This window comes from Acinonyx jubatus, chromosome C1 (genome assembly GCF_027475565.1).
Source record: "Acinonyx jubatus isolate Ajub_Pintada_27869175 chromosome C1, VMU_Ajub_asm_v1.0, whole genome shotgun sequence".
NCBI classification, from domain to species: Eukaryota; Metazoa; Chordata; class Mammalia; order Carnivora; family Felidae; genus Acinonyx; species Acinonyx jubatus.
In genome coordinates this window covers 116231118-116251204 of record NC_069381.1, presented here as the reverse complement: position 1 = coordinate 116251204, position 20087 = coordinate 116231118, and the positions used below count along the sequence as shown (strand labels likewise).

Here is a 20087-nt window from a genome sequence, read left to right as displayed (position 1 = left end):
AGAATATCTGTTCTTTCATAAAGCAAAAAGTTTAGGCTGACCTCTCATTTTACAGATGTAGAAACCAAGGCATAGAAACAAAGTGGTTTCGAATGTTTTCCACTGGCCAGATTAAAAGACAAAGTAGTATTGTTATGGGTTGTAATTTCATTTTTCTTAAAGTTTATTTTTATTTATTTTGAGAGCTACAGAGAGCAAACAGGGGAGGGACAGAGAGGGGGAGAGACAGAATCCCAAGCAGGCTCCATGCTGACAGCGTGGTTGTAGTTTCTTGAATAGCCAATAAAACATTGTAATGATATAATGGATTCTGTATCCCTCTTGACATTTACTTTATATATTAATCGTCCATTTAAATTCATACAATAAGAGTTTTTAAAGAGTCTCCATCCATTAGCTGAATACCATATAGAAAAAGGTATTGTGCGCTGAGTGGGAAATGCATCTGAGTAACATTTCTGGTCCTTTATAAAAATGAAGTTATTTTTATAGACTCCTTGTGTGTTGGTCATAAATTAGAAATGTTTTGGTTTACCTGAGAGTAGATCATTAGGAGTTTTCAGCATGTCATGAGAGTCACTGTGATTTAAAGTAGGAATGGATACTATTCCATATTGTTGATAGTTGATTGTGTGGGTGGGATTCATGTAAGTAGAGCTCTATTCTACCTATATTAAAAGTGAGGAGGCATTTTCTTAACAGAATTTAAATGCAAATCAAAGAGATTGGGAAAATAGTTGTAAATATTTCTGGAAAATTATCTGAAAAATGTATCACAATTAGAATAAATAACAGAAAATCTTGAGTTAATTGCATATTTTGCATGAGGTAAATGAATAAGGATGGGAAAAGAGTTGCATAAGAGTACAGATATTCCAAACTTACTCAGTATATTCTTAGTTATATGCATGTTTAAGAAAAAAAACAATATAATTTGTACATTGCGTATTTTGCACAAGCCTAAAGAGTAGAAGAATGATGTGGTAAAGACAGACATCAAGCCTGTTCGTCGTAGTTCCTTCAGGATGAAGCTCAGGCGGGTTCTTTTAAGGACAATCTTAATATAGACTTTTTCTCATGTGTATCTGATTACTGTAGGCCTTAAATTCTCTTATTCTTGTTAATATGCCTCATTTATTTTAGTGGGAAAACTGAGTATCAGACCACAAAAACCAATAAAGCAAGAAGATCAACATCCTTTGAAAGAAGACCCAGCAAACGATATTCTCGACGAACTCTACAAATGAAAGGTGAGATGCAGTCCTGTTTCAAAGGACAGTTCTTCCTTGACAGTCCGTTGTGTGCTGGTATTGTTTACTTGAAAGGAAGTTATCTGAACCTTAAGCTTATTCCAGTCAACTAAAGTGCCCTTGTTAATTAACTTTGGTTAGGACAGAATCAATATAAGAAAATGGAAAAATTGCTTATGTTGTTGCTGAGATTAAACTTTGTGTTAATCCCAGTTCAGACACTATTTTGAATTTGTGTTCAGTTTTTGTTTGTGCTATTTTAGTTCTGTAGATTAACACCTTCCCTTCCCTTTTTGACTTCCTGATTTTTGCATTCGTAATAATCTCTCAGGGCTCCTGGTGGCTCAGTCAGTTAAGCATCTTTTTTTTTGTTTGTTGTTTATTTATTTTGAGAGAGAGCACGCATACAAGGGAAGGACAGAGGGAGGGGGTGAGAATCCCAGGCCAGCTCTGTGCTGTCAGCTCACAGCCTGATGCTGGGCTCAATGCTGGGCTCGATCTCACAAACCCTGAGATCATGACCTGAGCATAAATCAAGAGTCAGATGCTTAACTGACTGAGATAACCAGGCACCCCAAGCATCCGACTCTTGGTCTCAGTTCAGGTCTTGATCTGAGTCTTGTGTTCAAGCCTGAGTTGGGCTCGATGCTGGGTGTGGAGTTTACTTAAAAAAAAACAAAAAACAAAAAACAAAAACTCTCAAATGTCTTTAGGAACTTTAAAAAAAACCACTGGTTTACGATGAATACATTTTAAGTAAAAATTATGCCAAGGGGCATCTGGGTGGCTCAGTTGATTGAGCGTCCAACTCTTTGATTTCAGCTCAGGTCATGATCTCATGTTTGTGGGTTTGATCCCCAAGTCCAGCTCTGGACCGGCAGTGCAGAACCTGCTTGAGATTCTCTCTTCTTTTCTCTCAGCCCCTCCCCCACTTGTGCACATGCACGTGCATGTGCTCCCTCTCTCTTGCTCTCAAAATAAACTTAAAAAATGTTATTTCATATAACATTATAATAAGATTCTGTTAAATAGTGTTTAAATTTATTGTACATTTAATTTATGTAATAAAAAGCTTGATTTTAAACTAAAACTTGTGTTTGGTTTTGAATCTGAGTTTATATCAAAATACAGATTGAATTTTAAGTATATCTGATGTTAGGGTCATCCCAGTTGTCCAGTAACATGATCTGATGTTTGACTTAAAAAACTGATTTATATTCATAAGTTTTGTGGCTATAAATCAAATAATATATAGCTATTAATGAGACCATTTTAGTTTGTGATGGTTTAAAACCCTGAGTCACCTCTCATGTTCTATTTTGTTGTCACATAACTCACTCTAGGAGGATTGTAGGTGGTTCTGTTTTAAAAGAAGACGGTATTTATTTTATTGCTTTATTTTTAAAATGGAAATAATTGTCACTATTGATTTTAGTGATGTGAATCCTAGAACATTTTATCAAAGGAAGGTTTTTAAATCTATAGTTGGGAAACATGGCTTGAAAAAACAGTCCTGGGTGCCTGTGTGATTAAGCATCTGACTCTTGGTTTCAGCTCGGGTCATGATCTCACAGTTCATGGGTTCAGGCCCTGAGTTGGGCACCTCACTGATGGTGGGGAGCCTGCTAGGGATTCTCTTTCTCACTCTCTTTCTGCTCCGCTCCTGCTTACTCCCTCTCTCTCTCTCAAAATAAATAAACAAACCTAAAACAACCAGTCCAGATTTACTTTATGAATAGTGAAGCAGCTTACCATATAAGAGGAAACTAATGGGATGTTTTCTTTTCTTTTTCTTTTTTTCCCCATGTCAGCAAGTACAGCAAAACCTGAAGAATTCAGGTGAGTAGTGTCTTACAACTTAGGAACATGTTTTAGAATTCATGTAGTTGCTGTCATTAATTAAACAAATACTTGTTGAAGATCTGTCAACATATTAAGTTGTTCCTTAGCATTGGGAATATAGCAGGGAAAGATGTAATGCCAGATAAAATTGACAAAGCAGTTTAGAAATAAAGACTGGGTTGGGGGGTGGATATACTATTTATAATGAGAATGACCTACATTTGTTATTGGCCTGTGACTGAGGATATAAAGATGAATAAATTAGGATTCTTGCACACAGGGAGCTCAAAGAACAAAGTTTTATTTGCAGATAAGCAATTAATTTTATTCCTGGGATAACCCCCACTTTGTCATGGTGTATAATTCTTTATATTACATGTTGCTGGATTTGGCTCACTAACATTATGCCATCAGTGCAGAGCCCAGTGCGGGGCTTGAACCCATGAACCACGAGATCATGACCTGAGCCAAAATTAAGAGTCAGACTCTCAACTGACTGAGCCACCCAGGCACCCCTCCTCATTCATTTCTGATTTTAGTAATTTGAGGGTCCCCTCCCCATCCCCCCCACCTTGGTTAGTTTAGGTAAAAGTTTGTCCATTTTGTAGGCTGTTTCAAAGAACCAGCTTTTGGTTTCATTGATTCTTATTCATTTTTCAAGTTTATTGATTTTCTCTCTGCTATATTATTTCATTTCTTATGCTTGCTTTAGGTTTAGTTTGCTTTTCTTTTTCTAGTGTCTTAAGGTGGGAAATTAGGTTATTTGAGGTCTTTATTCTTTTTTAATGTAACATTCATTGCTATAGATTTTCTTCCAAGCGCTGCTTTAATCACATTCTGTAAGTTTGGTATGTTGTATTTTCATTTATCCCAAATTGTTTTCCTGTTTCTCTTGATTTCTTCTTTGACCCGTTGGTTACTTGGGAATGTGTTCCTTGATTTCCACATATTTGTGAATATCTTAACTATTCCTCTCTTATTTTTTGTGTGTGTGTGTGTGCTTTTATTCCACATGGTTAGAGAACATACTTTGTATGATGTTGATCCTTATAAAGAAACTTGTTTTATGGTTTAGCCTATGGCTTATTCCAGAAAATGGTCTATATGCACTTGAGAAGAATGGATATTCTGCCGTTATTGAATGTTATGTTCTGTAAATGTCTGTTAGGTCTACTTGGTGTAATACTGCTCAGGACTTCTATTTCATTGTTAACCTTTTTGCTAATTCTATCCATTATTAAGAGTAAGGTTGTGAAACCTCCAGTTACTGTTGCTTAGTTGTGTATTTCTCTCTTCCAATTCTTTCAGTTTGGGGCTTTTGTTAAGTGCATATATATTTATAATTGTTTGACTCTCTTATGATAAAATGTCACTCTTTTTCTCTAGTAATTTTTTTGTTTTATTTTTTAAAATTATTATTATTGATTTTAACATGGCCTCAAGTTTATTGAAATCATCAATATCCCAGGCGCATTTACCATTTTAAAAAATCAATTTAATGCTATCAAAGGGTGATCGATTTAATCCTGTTTGTCTTCACGCCACTGTCGTGAGCCTTCATTCCAGGCCACATAAACAAAAGGACCAACACCACATGGATGATGACCACCGCAACAATAGCAGCATAAAAATAGCTGTCCTTATTGGACATCCCAAAGGCGCCTTCAAAAGCATAAGATTTAGTCGTGAAATACAACCCACGAGGTACAGTGATCATTAAAGCTGTGAAGAACAGGAGCGTCTTCAGGGTAGATGCTAATAAACTTTCATTTTTTTCTTTTTTCTTTTTTTCTTTTTTTAACATTTATTTATTTTTGAGAAACAGATAGAGCACAAGAAGGGGAGGAACAGAGAGAGAGAGAGGGAGACACAGAATCTGAAGCAGGCTCCAGACTCTGAGCTGTCAGCACAGAGCCTGACGCGGGGCTCAAATTCACGGACCATGAGATCATGACCTGAGCTGAAGTCAGTCACTTAACCAACTGTGCCACCCAGGCACCCCTGAACTTTAATTTCTGAAGTTGGGCGGCTGTAGTGCATTTAGCGCTGCTTTGTCAAGGTGCTCCATGGTGCAGCCAAGTCTACAGCAGGTGATCGGAGGCAGCGGGGCTCAGCAACCGCACTGGGTCTGCTCGACTGAAGGCCCACAAAAGCATGCCACGCTGGATGTGCCCTTTAGTAATTTTTTTGTTTTGAAGTTTGATACAAGTATTGACAGTCCAGTTCTCTTCTGGTTGCTTTTCTCACTCTGTTTTTCTTTTTGTTTTTTAAATGTCTGACTTTATTTTTTATTATTTTTTGAGGGAGAGAGAGAGTGCATGTGTGAATGAGTGGGAGAGGGTCAGAGGGTTAGGGAGAGAGACTCTTAAACAGGCTTCACAACCAGCGTGGAGCCTGTTGTGGGGCTCAGTACTATGATCATGAGATCATGACCTGAGCCAAAATCAAGAATTGGAAGCTCAACCAACTGAGCCACCCAGGGACCCCTCTTCTGGTTGCTTTTCCCTGGTATATTATTTTTATCAAATTTGGGAAGTTCTCAGCGATTATGTCTTCAGATTATCTTTTTGTTCCTTCCTTTCCTCTTCTTCTGGGACTCCCATTACATGCACGTTGCTACATTTGATGGTATCCCACAGGTACTGGAGTCTCTGTTCATTTTTCTTCATTCTTTTTCTTTCTGTTACTCAGAAATAGATCATTTCAGTTGACCTGTCTTCAAGTCATTGATTCTTCAACCTGCTCAAACCTGGTGTTGTGTTCTTTCAGTGAATTTTTAAATTTCAGTTCTTGTACATTTCAACTCAAGAATTTCTGTTTGATTCTTATGTGTAAATTCTCTGTTTAATGGTATTATCTTTTTTTATACACTTTGAAATACTTTCATTTTTTTTTAAGGTGTATTTATTTTTGAGAGAGAGACAGCATGCACATGTGAGTGGGGTAGGGCCAGAGAGAGAAGGACAGAGGATCTGTAGCAGGCTCTGTGCTGACAGCAGCCCAATATGGGCTCGAACTCATGAACCATGAGATCATAACCTGAGCCAAAGTCAGACACTTAACTGACTGAGCCACTCAGATGCCCCAAGAGATATTTTCTTTTTATGGAGACAGTGTTTCCAACTTACTTCTTTAGATTTGGTTTTTTCGTTCTTGAACATCTTTAAAATAGCTGATTTAAAGTCTGGATTGCCTGGAGAGAGCTCTGTCTTCTTGGCTGCACTCACGTGAAGTAAAGCTTCCACCACATTGAACTTGGGGGAATGGGGAAGGGGAGCAAATTGTGGCTCAAATGCCAGACTCAGCTCTGAGATTCAGTAGATTTCCTTGAATAAATGGTTTATTCACTGATGTATGCTTTTTAATGATTGTTTTTTAATAATTTTCACCAGCTAAAATGTTTGTTTCACAGGCAGGAAGGGTCCTCAAACCACCATTCTAGAAGTCCTACTTTTGATGACTCAATTTTAATAGTGTATATTACAGTGTATAGTTTCATTTAATGCTTTTCAACTATTATTATGTGCCAGTCTCTTGGAGTGTCTCAGATTCAGGACATACTTGTAAATCTAATTAACTCTTTTGAACTTGTCTACTCTTATATGGCAGATGTGTGACTAGAGCTTCTTCAGAAGTAGAAATTATTTGTTGTGGGGTGCTGAGTATGGCCAGCCTCTCCTTGAGATGTCCTATTCAGTTTTTCCCCTTCCCTCCACATTAGAGTCAGGCTGATTAGAGTCAGGCTGATTAGTGATTCACCATAAAAATACTCTGCTTCTTGAATAAGGATTCTTCTGATGTTTCTTTAGCTGTCAGTAGGTTATTAAATATAAATAAATGAATAGAGTAAGGAGGAAGTAAGTGATTTTCTCTATTGTGAATTTTTAATTAGGTAAAAAACAATTTTCTGCTTTTTGTGAGTTGTACTTTTATTTTCATTGTAGTTATTTATAAGCTATGCTTTTAAGAAAGATGATGGAGCAATGTTAGAGGCATTCTATACTTTTTAAACTATTTTATTTGTTTTTTGTTTAATGAATCATGTCTTACTTAACCTGAAAAAGAGGCTAGTACAGCATATTAGAGCTTAAAATAAAGATGACAACCTAGTGAATTTAGCAGAAATGTAAAAGTATTCAAGCAATAATATATAGTTGAAATTAAGGTTTTTATTTGCAAGAATTTATCCTTCTTTAAAAATTTTTTGAAATACACGTTTCTGACCCAAAACTTGAGTATAGGTTTATAATCTCTTTCCTAGAATTTAGATTAATTTAATGACAAAATTTTCTTTTCTTTCCTTGAATAATGCTTTTGGCTCTGGAAACTGCACCAGAAATGGGATACTTAAATAATGATATTTTATTTTTATTATTTTTTGTAATAAGCTTTTAGAAATTAAATGTAGAGGGGGACCCTGCTCTCCTGAAGGTTATTTACCAGTCTACATAACACTGCTTGAGAGGACCTGAGTTTGGACTGGCATGAATACCCTTTCATTCTTGCCCTTGTAGTTCTGTTTGCATGAACAGTTTTGCTCCAGTGAACCATGGAAAACAGGACTGTTTGAAAAAGCACAGCTATTTGACCTAAAAAGCTTCTTGATCTTGTACTGTGCCTATTTGAGTAACAGGTTTTTAAATTGGCTGATGTCAGTCGTTTTCCTTGTACTATTTTATCTCCTAACTATTCCCCATGAGCCTTGACTAATATAGAGTATCCTAAGAAGAGGTGACATTTTAAAGGATAGTCCACATTGCAGTGATTGGTACTTTTTGTACAGGTTTAGCAGACAGAATCTTGAAGGTGGAAAAGAAAAGAAAAGAAAAAATGGTGGAGGAAATGATGAATACAGAGTATAGGAGCAAAAGGGGTCAGGTATTGTAGGTGTTCCTTTGAAAGGGGAAACTGGGATAAGGTCAGTAATGAGAAGTGTTTCACTTTTATATTAGTGGAAGTGAAAGAATGTAATTATGAGAAAATAGTGCTTTCTACATTTCAAATTTTTAGAAACCAGGAACTATGATCCAGTTAAGATCACTTATTATAAGTACTTTTTTTAATGTTATTATTCATCTTTATTCATCATCTGCTGGAGTTATTCTCACTTAAAGAAAAAGCTTCAAAGAATAACCAAGGGGATCATCCAGCCAAGCAGGTTGGATGAGATTTCATAATATTTGGGATTATGGTTACTTAAACCAGCATAATGTGTTCTGGGAACAGTAGCATTAGTCAAAAGAAATCGTACCTGACAAGTATATACTTTACGATTGTCTTGACAAAAGTTACACACTAACTAGTATTTTTTTTAAAGCTTTTTTTCATCAGTTTTATTTGTGTTTTGCTAATATTAATGCATTTAATCCTCCTGTAACAGTTTCACGCAGATGAAGAACCTTAAGTTTAGAGAGCAGAACTAGCTACTGGTAGTGGCGCGGCTTGAATTTGAACCCAGTCAATGCTAGTGCAAGTTCTGGTGACTCAACTTGTAATGGAGATGTAGGTAACAAAATGATAAACTATAAAATGGGTTCACTTTTCATTATCTAGTCTTTTAGCAAGGGCTCTTCATTCTTGAGATCTTTTCTTAATTTGTTGCCTTTCATCAGATAGTGTTTGTTTTCTTCTCACCCCTTTAAGAAAGGCTCTTAGATATTGTATTAAGAGTTTGGTTTGAGAAGCTTTGCGTGTTTCCTTTTACTAGAATGACATTGTGGCTTGGTATGATACTGAGTATTGCTATGGAGAAGTCTATGCCAGCCAGATACTGGCAGTGATTTCCTTTTAATTTTCTTGGGGTACCTTAAGTATTCTTTCCTTATCCTTGAAAATCAGTATTTTAATAATAATGGGTTGAATGCATTTAACTCTCTATCTCATTTTCCTGGGACATAGTGCTCTTGTTAAATCTGTAGATTATTTTCTCATTTTCAAGGAATTTTATGCATATATTTGTATGTAAACATATACATATACACATACTCACATGTATGTATGTAAATATATATACACACACACATATATCCATATATATGTGTGTGTATATATGTATACACATACATACATTATTTTGAATATATTTTTCAGTTGCCTTAGTTGAATTCTTTACCTCATACATGCAAGTATGCTTATGTTAGATGTTGGAAAGTGTGAAGTTAGTAAACTCTTTTCCCTCGTTTTGTTGTGATAATATGTCATTTTTGAGTTATTTTATTGAATTTTTTTTAAGTTGCTCTGAGGTTTGTTTTTATTTTGTTATAGATTGGAGTTTTTATTTTTTTATTATTTTTTTTTAATGTTTATTTATTTTTGAGACAGACAAGCAGGGGAGGGGCAGAGAGAGATGGAGACACAATCTAAAGCAGGCTCCAGGCTCTGAGCTGTCAGCACAGAGCCTGATGCAGGGCTTGTTCTCATGAACTGTGAGATCATGACCTGAGCCAAAGTTGCTCACTTAACCAGCTGAGCCACCCAGGCACCCCAAGATTGGGGTTTTTAAGTGCTTTTGGGGGGGAAGGGATGGAGCAGGGAAAATGAGTACAGCCTAAGCTAAAAATTTAAAGACACATTTATAAGTTATTTGGAGCAGAAAGTATACAGAAAGGTTTCTAATTTTAAGTTTGTACTAAGGTCTTTTGGGTTATAAAATGCTGAGCTGTTGATGACACTGGAAGATCTTGTGAGAGGGTGTGAATATACAAAACAAGTGGCACAGATAAATTCATGTGGATATTTGTGCTTAATGCCTTGAATTTAAGGAATCATTTGTGCTGCTCTTCATTTTGCTATCTTTGACAGATCCTGTCCAATGAATAAGATTAGTAGTGAACTACATATTTAAAGCACAGTTAACATACAGGTATATACAAATCTCAAATGAGCAGATCATAGAAAAACAAGTGTTCGTCTACGAAAGCAAATGTTTTCTGAGCATCTTACATTCTTAGTTTTGGAACCAACAGTAATTTTTTCTTTATTTGCAACAAAACAATCAATGTCTTTAAAAATAAAGCTACTTTCATTAGTATATGTGTTATCTTACAGTGTGAAGCCCTAGAACTTTATATATGGTTTTTTAATAGATGTTTTTCCCCATTACAGTGTTCACAATAATGTTTCCGCTCAGAGTAATGGCTCCCAACAGGTAAGATCATCTTAAGCTTCTAAAGCACTAGAACACTGTAGTTAATTATGACATATAGTGGTATTATTAATTGAATTTTCATAGTGGTATAACTTCAGGAAAGTTTTGTGTGTTTTTCTTATCTGTAAAGTGGCTCAAAAATGAAACCCTCTGTTATTTTATTATCTATGATGTTATAAATGGGACAGGTATCCTATAGAACATTTTCTGTTCCTGTAAATCCTATAAAATGAATAAGACACTGATACATTATTATTTATCTCTTTTAGACATAGATCTTTTAGATAGATTATTGTTATCTCTAAGGTAGTCTATAACATTCAAGCATTTGTTTACACTTTATTTGTTCAATATGTAGATAGTATTCCATTTTAATGTTCTGTTTATAGGTGACGAAGTCTTTTATGTAAGTAAAATAGGTGATTTTTATAATTTCTGTCCAAAGGCTTGGGCTGTGAAATCTACTCTACCTGTGGTTCCTTCTGTTCCCTCTGGTCCTGTGCTGGCAGAGATAGAGAATCTTCCAAGGAATCCTGGAACAGACCAGCATGACAGGAAATGGTTTGTTAACTCCTTAAACCAGAGTAAAATGTTACTTGCTTAATGTATTCTAAATTACCAACCCATAATCTTAGAACACGTGAAATGATTGAAAGCAAATTATTCATATTTGTAAGCTGAACAGAAACATATTATTGAACAGTCAGAATGGAATTGGGAAAACAAGGGATATAAGTGAAGAATGGAATGCAGTTATTTAATTGAAAAACATTGGTCAGCTCTCCTTATTTTGGTTAGTATGATTGGGAGACTGATGGCTGGTTCTCTGTTTGAAACGACTTCAGTGCTAGTCCAGTAGAACCTTTTCCGGATCCATAAAGAAAATGTGTTTGCTATATGTTATTCCACACAACGTAACGCTACTGTTTTGGATGAGCTTTTTCATTAGAGACTGAAGATAAAGCCAAAAGGGAAACATGATTCTAATCTAATAAAGCATGAAATACTCCATTTTGGGGATTGGAGAGAGAATCTGATGACAGAGAAGATCTTTCATTTGCTTAGATTTCCAGGGTATTTTTTTAGATTCATACACAAATATGAATACTTTGTGGCTTATTGGACTGTAATCAGTAGGGTTCGTTGTTTCCCAAATAAATATATGTGGCTTGGAGGGTTCGTAGGGAATTATTTGATTAAGTGGTCATGTTGGTTGCATCATCTGTTCAAGTTGTATGTCTGTGAAATGAACCTTGATAATTTATAGGATTTTTCTCTTTTTTTCTCTTGCTCTTAGTTTATTTATACCTGAAATCTAATGAGTTTCTGTGGTGATCTCAAGGTTTTGGTCAGCTTTCTGTGCAACCAGTTCTTCCTTCATGGTGGTGGGTCAACAGTGGTTGGTGATTATTTTCAGTCTTTGCTATGTAATTGTTTTTCACTGTTATTTTGGCTTAACTAACTTGCAAGGTGCTTTGCTCTTCATGGTTGGGCATATTTTTACCTCAGTTCCAAATAATTTGATTACTTTCTGAGATTGAGGGAATTCCCCCCCCCCTTTTTCCCCCCTTTTCCTTTTACCTGAGAGTGTGGTAGGAGAACTTTGTGTATGTGTGTGCATGTGGACACACACTTCAAGTATAAACAGTGAGGCTTCTAAATATCAGATTTTAGTCTTTATTTTTTTAAGCCATTAGAAACAGTTCTTCAGTTTCTTGCTGAACACACAGCTCCAGTGTAAGCAGCTATGTTTTATTGCCTTGATATTAACACCAAGTCTGTTGGCAAGGAAACCGGTACTGAGACTTCAAACTATAAAAGAACTGCCTTAATACATGCTTACCTTTTATACTAATATGGAATGAGAGTCTGGTTTTTTTGTTTTCTGGTGTTTTTTTTTTTTTTCATACTATATTATGACACTAAATCTTTATTGAGTTTTCTGATTTTCATGGGCACATATTTAAATCTGTTTAATTTGATTCATTAGGCCCTAAGTTCCTTTGATACAACCTTTAGAAATAGACAATACTGAATCTGAGAGTATTGAATTTCAAGGGAAATGAAAAATTTGGAGCTATGTGTCCTTCCTTCATTTACTTGTGCTGAGACCTCCTTTGCTGAAATGGAGTAAAATGATGATCCTGAAAACCTAATGAGTCTCAGTCTATGTCAGCAGTGGCGTGGAACTGAATACACAACTGATCTGTTTTGGAGCTAATGGATTCCCCAGCCTGAATTTAAAGTGCATTTTCTATTTCACTTTTTGTTTCTGCATGCTTTGCTTGTTATTAATGCTTTTAAGTGAATATAAAACAGTCCTCCTTTAGAAAGTGATAAGTTAATAAAATTTGGAAATGCTCCCTAGATTTGAACAATTGGGCAGAATAATAGACTATAATCAGGTAGATAAATTTTAACCATTTTAATCTAAACCTACTTCACATTCAGTTCTTTAGCTCTCTCTTGCTAGTATGTTCTAAATGGCACCATTATTTCAGTAAATGATTTGATAATCAGTAATGTAGATATTTAGAGTCTTGATTATTTAGAGTATCACCTTTTGAGAAACAGTTTATGTATTTTAAACCCATTAAACCATTTATAAACAACAAAAACAAAATCGAATAATATTTGCGAAATCTTGCATATATTGGGGAGAACATAAACCTAATTTAATGTCCTAAGTTTTCAGAGTCTGTGTGTTGAGGGTCATGAATTTTATGGGATAGATTTGATGAACAAATTGTATATCAGTTGAAGAAAAGATGATTTTATTGTAAAAAAAAGTTCAAATTTATTCTAAAATCCTTTTAGCTAATTTCTTTTCAATTTCCGTAAGGAAAGAAAGGTGAAGATTCATGTTTCAGTTGAGTTAGAAAAGTGTTGTATTTAAAAGTCTAGTTTTAGACCTCTTTTATAATTGGGATGATTTTTTTTTTCTTTGTAATTGTCTTAAATATGTGCTGCCCTTATTGCTGTGTTGAAAAACCTTGATCTTCTGAACCGTGACAAATGTTTTCTTTCTACTGGAGGACTCTGGTTATTTCTAACCAGGAACTGCTTGTATGCATGCTTCATTCTCATAGTTCTGCAGGTCTGTTCTATAGCACTGTGTGATAAAAGGTTTCTTAATATACTTACTAAACTGTTCCTTGGAGGGGCTTTATAGTCTCATCACATTATCTGTACCTGTTGAATTTTATTCTGAGGTCCTGTGGACTTTGATTTTAGAAGGAATAGTAATTCTCCATTGTTAATTGGAAACATTGATGTACAATTACATGGCCTCTGAAGGTAGTTGTGGAATTTTGTTTCCTGAGTTTCAGTTTTGTGAAATCCCTTAATTTGGGGAATAATTCTTACAGTTGCCCTTTTCTATGTGTGCCTTTATCCGTAATTTAGAACTGGCCTTGTATTTTATTATTTTTTAAAATGTTTATGTATTTATTTGGGGGGAGGGGGGGAGAGTGTGTGAGCATGAGCCAGGGAAGGGGCAGAGAGAAAGGGAGACAGAGTCCCAAGCAGGCTCCTCGTTGTCAGTGCGGAGCAAAACACGGGACTCCATCTCATGAACTGTGAGATCATGACCTGAGCCGAAATCAAGGGTTGGACGCTTAACTGACCCACCCAGGCACCCCAAATTGTCCTTTTAAATATCTGAGTGAAGTCAGTTATAAATATTTTTTTCCTTTTCATTAGAACTTCAAACAACATTTCTACCTTTGATTTTGATACCAGCATCAGGGACAGATAGAGTGTTTTGCTCTCGGTGAAATTTCCTCTATTTAATTCACTTAACTGACTCTGATTACTTATTCATATTTCCATATTGAGCTTTTCTACTACATATAACTGTTGATTCTGTCCTCCCCCCTCCCTTTATTCTTGAATGTCATTGCATGGAGTAGATGTCAATAACTACTCATAACAGTGATGCATGCTGGTCACACTGCCTTTCTCCTTTGTTACCTCTTACACATTCATTTTCTCCTATTCCTGTAGACTAACTGTGCTCCCCTCCCACTCCCCAACCATCCAGGCTCTCTGCTGCCAGTGACTGCTGTCAACGTGGTGGAAACCAGTGGAACACAAGGGCCTTGTCCCCACCCCAGCCTGCACATAGAAACTACACTGACTTTGTCCATGAGCACAATGTGAAGAATGCAGGAGTCCATCATGATGTTCATTTTCCTGGCCAGGCAGCCATGACTGAGATATGAGTGTTAAGCCTGTTAGATACTGGAACTCTTTGTCATGCAAATTGATGGTATACATTTTTTATACATAGAGGATTGGTCACGTTAGGAGAATTTGGGAGAAATTATATTGAGTCACTAGTCGTAGTGTTGGTTGTAATTGAATAATTCTGTGAAAGGGAAATGATGTTAAGCTGTATGCCATCAGTGATAATGACAAATGCTTTTGTGTTGAAAGGGTATGTATATCATTGTAATTTTGGAAAGATTTTTCATGATTTTAACATGTTAATGCATCACTCAGAAGATGTCTCAGGAGAAGGTTTGTGTAAAAGCTGTGTTTGTGTAAAAGCTGTCTATTATCATCCTACCCAAGCCATCCAAATAGATTGCAGTTAAAAGAATCAGACGAAGTAATCGTACACTGAGAAGGAAACATATCCAGGCACCCTGTTTCAGTCTTTGATGATACTTTGATAAAACTACTTTTCTATACCATTTTTAATACGCCTACAGTGACCCATGCCTTAATTTCAGTTAAGTGCCTAAGATTCTGTAATTGTAATTAATGTAATTTATAATTAAAAGCACTTTTAGTTTTTAACAAACGCAAGTATTTTAATTTACCAAAATGTCTAGAAGTCACATTAATGATGTGATTCATGTAGAGAGAGAGAAATCTGAATGTTTACTTTTGTATGATTAACTAGTTAACCAGTGGTTAACTGAATCTTGTTACATTACTGCTGAATGGTTGTACAAAATGGAAAATGTATCCACTTTTGTCTTTTCATATTTCTCTCTTCTATTTTCATCTTATGCATCTGATAGATTTCCCAGGTTTGCAGCAGCCTCATAATCTGGCCTTAAAATAAAATTCTAAGGCCAAAACCATACCACTTTCAAATGGATTGGATATATTACTATTTTTTGTCCTTCATGAACTCTGAATGTAATTATCCAAGCTCTTTGATTTAATTCATAGAGGCAGGTTACATGAAAAAAAGTACATTTCTAATGTAATGGAAATTGATGTAAGAGAAGCATTTCTTTTGCCTTCCTATAGTTTTTTAGAAATTTTAACAATTTCCAAACCTTAAAACTATGTATATAATAGTTTGAAGATATTTTATAGTCTGAGAATTCATAATACTTCAAGATAATGAAGCTTTATTATAAACAACCTAACCCATATACCATCCATTTACCTCCAGCGTCAGTGTTATCTCTCTCTGCTAGACAAAGACAAAGGTTTCAGAGGGCGTTATTATTGGACTGTTGGTTGCAAATAGCATACAACTTGTCAATAGGAAATATAAGTAAGCAAAATTAAATAAGACCTAGGAATGAGATTTATAAAAGCAAGTTTCAGCCTGTGAGTTTATCACAATCATTTTAAGGAGACAGAAGTTCAACGTATTCTTTAGCACATCCTGTAAACCTGTAAATAGGAACAGATCCATATCTTAAATAGCCTAACTCCCTCCCTAATTCTATCATCATAAAACATGCTTAAAAATGACCACTAATGTATGTTCCTCATAGTTGTTTTAGACTTTACATGGCTCAGATTATAATTGTTAGGTATTGTTGATGGTGATTTTTTTCTTTAAAACAGGGAATTTGAATTAACATTTTATGCACAAAAACTTTGGTTTGTGTCATTCAGGAGAAGATTTCATGGATGTGACTATGATTAAGAACCTCCTATTTCTTTAAAAGTTTTTTTTTTTAATTTGTTTTTAATGTTTATTATTTTTGAGAGAGAGAGAGCATGAGTGAGCATGAGTGGAGGAAGGGCAGAGAGAGAGAGGGAGGGAGGGAGGGAGGGACACAATCTGAAGCAGGCTCCAGGCTCTGAGCTGTCAGCACAGAGCCTGATGCGAGGCTTGAACTCATGAAGTGTGAGATCATGACCTGAGCTGAAGTCAAATGCTTAACCGACTGAGCCACCCAGGCACCCCAAGAACTTCCTATTTCTATAATAGAAACCAAAGGAGTGTATAGAAACCAAAGAAATAATAAAGGTTTTTAGGTCTTTTAGTAAATCCCAAGGTTTGACTTTTCGTACTTCAAATATACCTTAGCAGAATCTTAACTTTGGGAATTAGGGGAAGGATTGTAATAATAGAAGAGTAAGGTCTTCAGTTTGCATTGAAAGTGGTCATTTCTATAGAATTTGAGTTAATCAGTAATGTTACATTTAAGTGATGGAAGAATCACATCATGGTTATATTTTCTTTGAAAACCTAATATAATAGTTCATTTATAAAGTCCTGGATAATAGAAACTGGATTGGAGGGGAGGGGGTGGGGAAAGTAAAGGACCAAGACTGGGTGGTAGTAGAATTAAATTTGTCTATTATAAGTTTCTATATGATCCAGGATTTCATATCAAATATTGTGAAAATTCGTGTTACTGGTAATTTCAAGATACACGTTTCCATAGCTATGAAGAATTTACAGGTCATTCATTCTAAATAAATTGTCACCAACTTATTTATATTTTGCATTTTATTATGCCTTAAGGGTTAGTGATCATACATTCTAGATTAGGGAACTAATATGCTCTAGAAGTACCTTAGTTGGTCACTATCCTTTTGATCAGAAGGAGCCAACCACACAGAACTCTGGGACCATGTGATTCAACTTCAGTGCTTGGGCTAATTTTATTTAACATAGTTTTAACATCTTGAATTAGGTTCGCTATGTTTCAACTGTACTTTTATAAACAGAAACTTACAGAAACACAGCAAAGCTAGTGATCTTCATACTTTCACACATGAAAATAGAAGATCTTGTGATTATTGTTTCTTAAAGGCTTTTACCTGTCTCTGGGTATAGTCTAACCCTTCTGACCTTGATAGGGTAGTCACAGATACACTGTACTTTTAAATGGGTATATAGAGAAAAACAGAAACTTAATATTTGTCCTGCTGTGTATATGCCTATATTTTAAAAAGCAACTAGTATACAAGCATTCTAATACTGTAATGTCAGTATAATTCAGATCCTTTTTAGGTGGATTTTAAGTTTGTTTAAAGTTCTGACCCAGGAAATGTTGTTTATAACACTTGGGTGAGTCTTTATTGTTAAAATTGTCCAGGATGTAAAAGATGCTTTGTAAACATCAAGATAAAAAGCTGAAATGTCTTCTGAATGGAGGACACGCAGATGACTTGTTTCATGGGATAAACAACGAACTGGACCTTGATTATGGTAGTTTGTTTCACTAGATTTTTACATACTTATTTGGTTGATATGCTAATGATTATTTTGATTAGTAGTCTTGTTTTATCACTTTTATGTGTCCTGATGTCATGCATTTCATTTTTCCATCTTGCTAAAACAGGAAAATAGATGAAGGGGGTGGTGGAAATAATGGACGATTATGGTGTCTTGAGTTTCAGGAGGAAGAGGAGTATTGTGATGACAGGCTTTACAGGAATAAGAAGACTAATCCTCATCTTTGATCCCTTTATTTCCATACGTATTCATAGACGTAAACTGACAAAGTGGGGGGATGGTTTTCCATATTAGTGCAGCACGTTCTGATGGTGAAAGCAGTAATCATTTGAAACAGCGCTTTAACTGTTTTGGTTGGGGCATACACTTCATTTTGAAACCATAGTTCATTGCTTTAAAGGCTGTTATTTTTTATGTGTTAGGCTTTAAATATTGGATCTGAAAATATTATCAAGTTGCATTTATTTTATATCTTTGGTATATAGGGCTTGTCATGGATTTGCAAAAGTAAAATCCTCTTGTATTAGTCTCTTTACCACCACCTACTTCCTTCCTATATTTTAATGTAAATTGTACCACATCATCAGTTATACCTGGCTTCCAGAATGGTCAGTGCTTGCATGTGATAGAATTTGCTAGAGATAGAATTTGAAGATCCTCTTAGGGTGGGGAAACCTCTGTCTCTGCCTCTGTCTTTCTGTTGTCTCTCTTGTGGGCTTCTGTCTCAGTATAAAATGTGATTTGTCAAATCCTTTCTTGTTAATATGAATCCCATAATATTTTTTCTCAGCTCCCTTTTTTGAAGAACATAAAATTTTCTCATTCTCTTTTCTTACAAATTATCTTTTTACTTTAGTCATGTGAAATCCATTGTGAGAATTTTGTTTCACCCACTGGACATGAACTTTGGTGATAGAAATACTAGGGTAAGAAGCATGTCACTTTCACTGGACTATGTGTTATATAACTTCACTTCTTTAATTCTCGCTAATGTGTAATACATTTGAGCTGCTTTGAGCATTTTGGGTTGGTGGGGAGTACTGTAATATTAGGCTTTTTGGAGAATTAGTGAAGAGGAGAAATTTCAAAAGAAGTTGGTGAAAGGAAAAAAAAATTTCTGTGGCTTTTTTAATGATACATTTTTTTATTTTTATACTGAAGTAGAAAAGCAAGTGTTCCTGTTTTTCCTGAAGGAATTGTTCTCACAATTTTTTATTATTAGATAATTACTTAAGCTTTTGTGTTCCTAACAGCAAGCTGTGGCCTTCATTTTAGGTGATGGTGTTCAAGTGAACTTTTTACATTTTGTTCCTGACACCTGGCCAGCGTTTTGTTTATATTGGCATGGAGGAGAGCTATCTGACTTGGAGAACAACATTCTCCAGGAGTGTGACTGAAGACTCCCTTGGTGGTGTAATAAACCTATACCTCCTCCTCTTAAAAGCAGGTTTAACAGCTGCAGATCTTATTTTTTGTTCTTGAAAGAATTCCCATTTGTTTTGTTTTTGAGTAATTTTAATAAAGAAGAAGTGAGCTATACTAGTGTATGGTTAAGATTTGTGGGAAGTTGCAGATTCCTTAATAAAGGTCTGGTGTATTGACTAATGACTGATTATTGTTAATATTAAGTGAAAAAATATTTTCAATTATTAGGAATGGGAGGAGTAAAAGAAAATGAAAAGTAAGAGATGATAACAGGAAGACAGTTGATGGTCTGACTTGTCTTGTGGAACTGGTTGGAAGACTATCCAGAGAAATTATGGAAAACATCCCAGGATGTACAATGCCACATATGTACCATTACTCAGAAGAATTTCCTATAACAGAGCTATGTTTGTAGCCCAGCTAATTAGCTTCAGGGATTATTTAATTATAAACTCTCTAGGAGTTTGGTGGAGATTAAGAACTATGTTTTGGGGCACCTGGGTGGCTCAGTTGGTTGAGTGTCTGACTTCGGCTCAGGTCATGATCTCACGGTTTGTGAGTTTGAGCCCCGTGTCGGGCTCTGTGCTGACAGCTCAGAGCCTGGAGCCTGCTTCAGATTCTGTGTCTCCCTCTCTCTCTCTCTGCCCCTTCCTTGCTTATGCGCCTGCGCGCGCTCTCTCTCTCTCTCTCTCTCTCTCTAAAACAAACATTAAAAAGAAAAAAGAATTGTTTTTTTTTTTTTTAAAGAAAGAATGAACTATGTTTAACAACTTACATTAATTCTTTCTGGGAACGCCAGCATCAAAACGTTTGGAAGTCTTTAGAAAGACTTGTGGAGATTTGAGTAGAATGTCCAGTTTATCACTTTAAGTGGAACTTAACAGATAAACTGGAGTGATAGCAGTTAAAAATACTTGTGTCTTGGAAAGGTGTTGAATCTTGGTGTGAAGGAGTTTCAATTTGGTAAGGAACCCTGGGC

General features: G+C 35.5%; 1 protein-coding gene across 7 annotated transcripts in view; it reads left to right on the top strand.

Annotated features, from left to right (window-relative positions):
* The window catches only part of EPB41L5 (erythrocyte membrane protein band 4.1 like 5), a 140658-nt gene that overhangs the window by 58451 nt on the left and 62120 nt on the right, over positions 1–20087 (top strand). For 6 of the 7 annotated variants that reach the window (XM_053214903.1, XM_053214902.1, XM_027055995.2 and 3 more), the window contains exons 13-16: positions 1144–1250; positions 3062–3089; positions 10197–10239; positions 10685–10800. In XM_053214903.1, coding sequence (XP_053070878.1) covers positions 1144–1250; positions 3062–3089; positions 10197–10239; positions 10685–10800 — 294 coding nt within the window. Of the gene's footprint in view, positions 1–1143; positions 1251–3061; positions 3090–10196; positions 10240–10684; positions 10801–14281; positions 16172–20087 lie in introns of those variants that run through there. The other variant, XM_027055999.2, reaches the window with a different exon arrangement.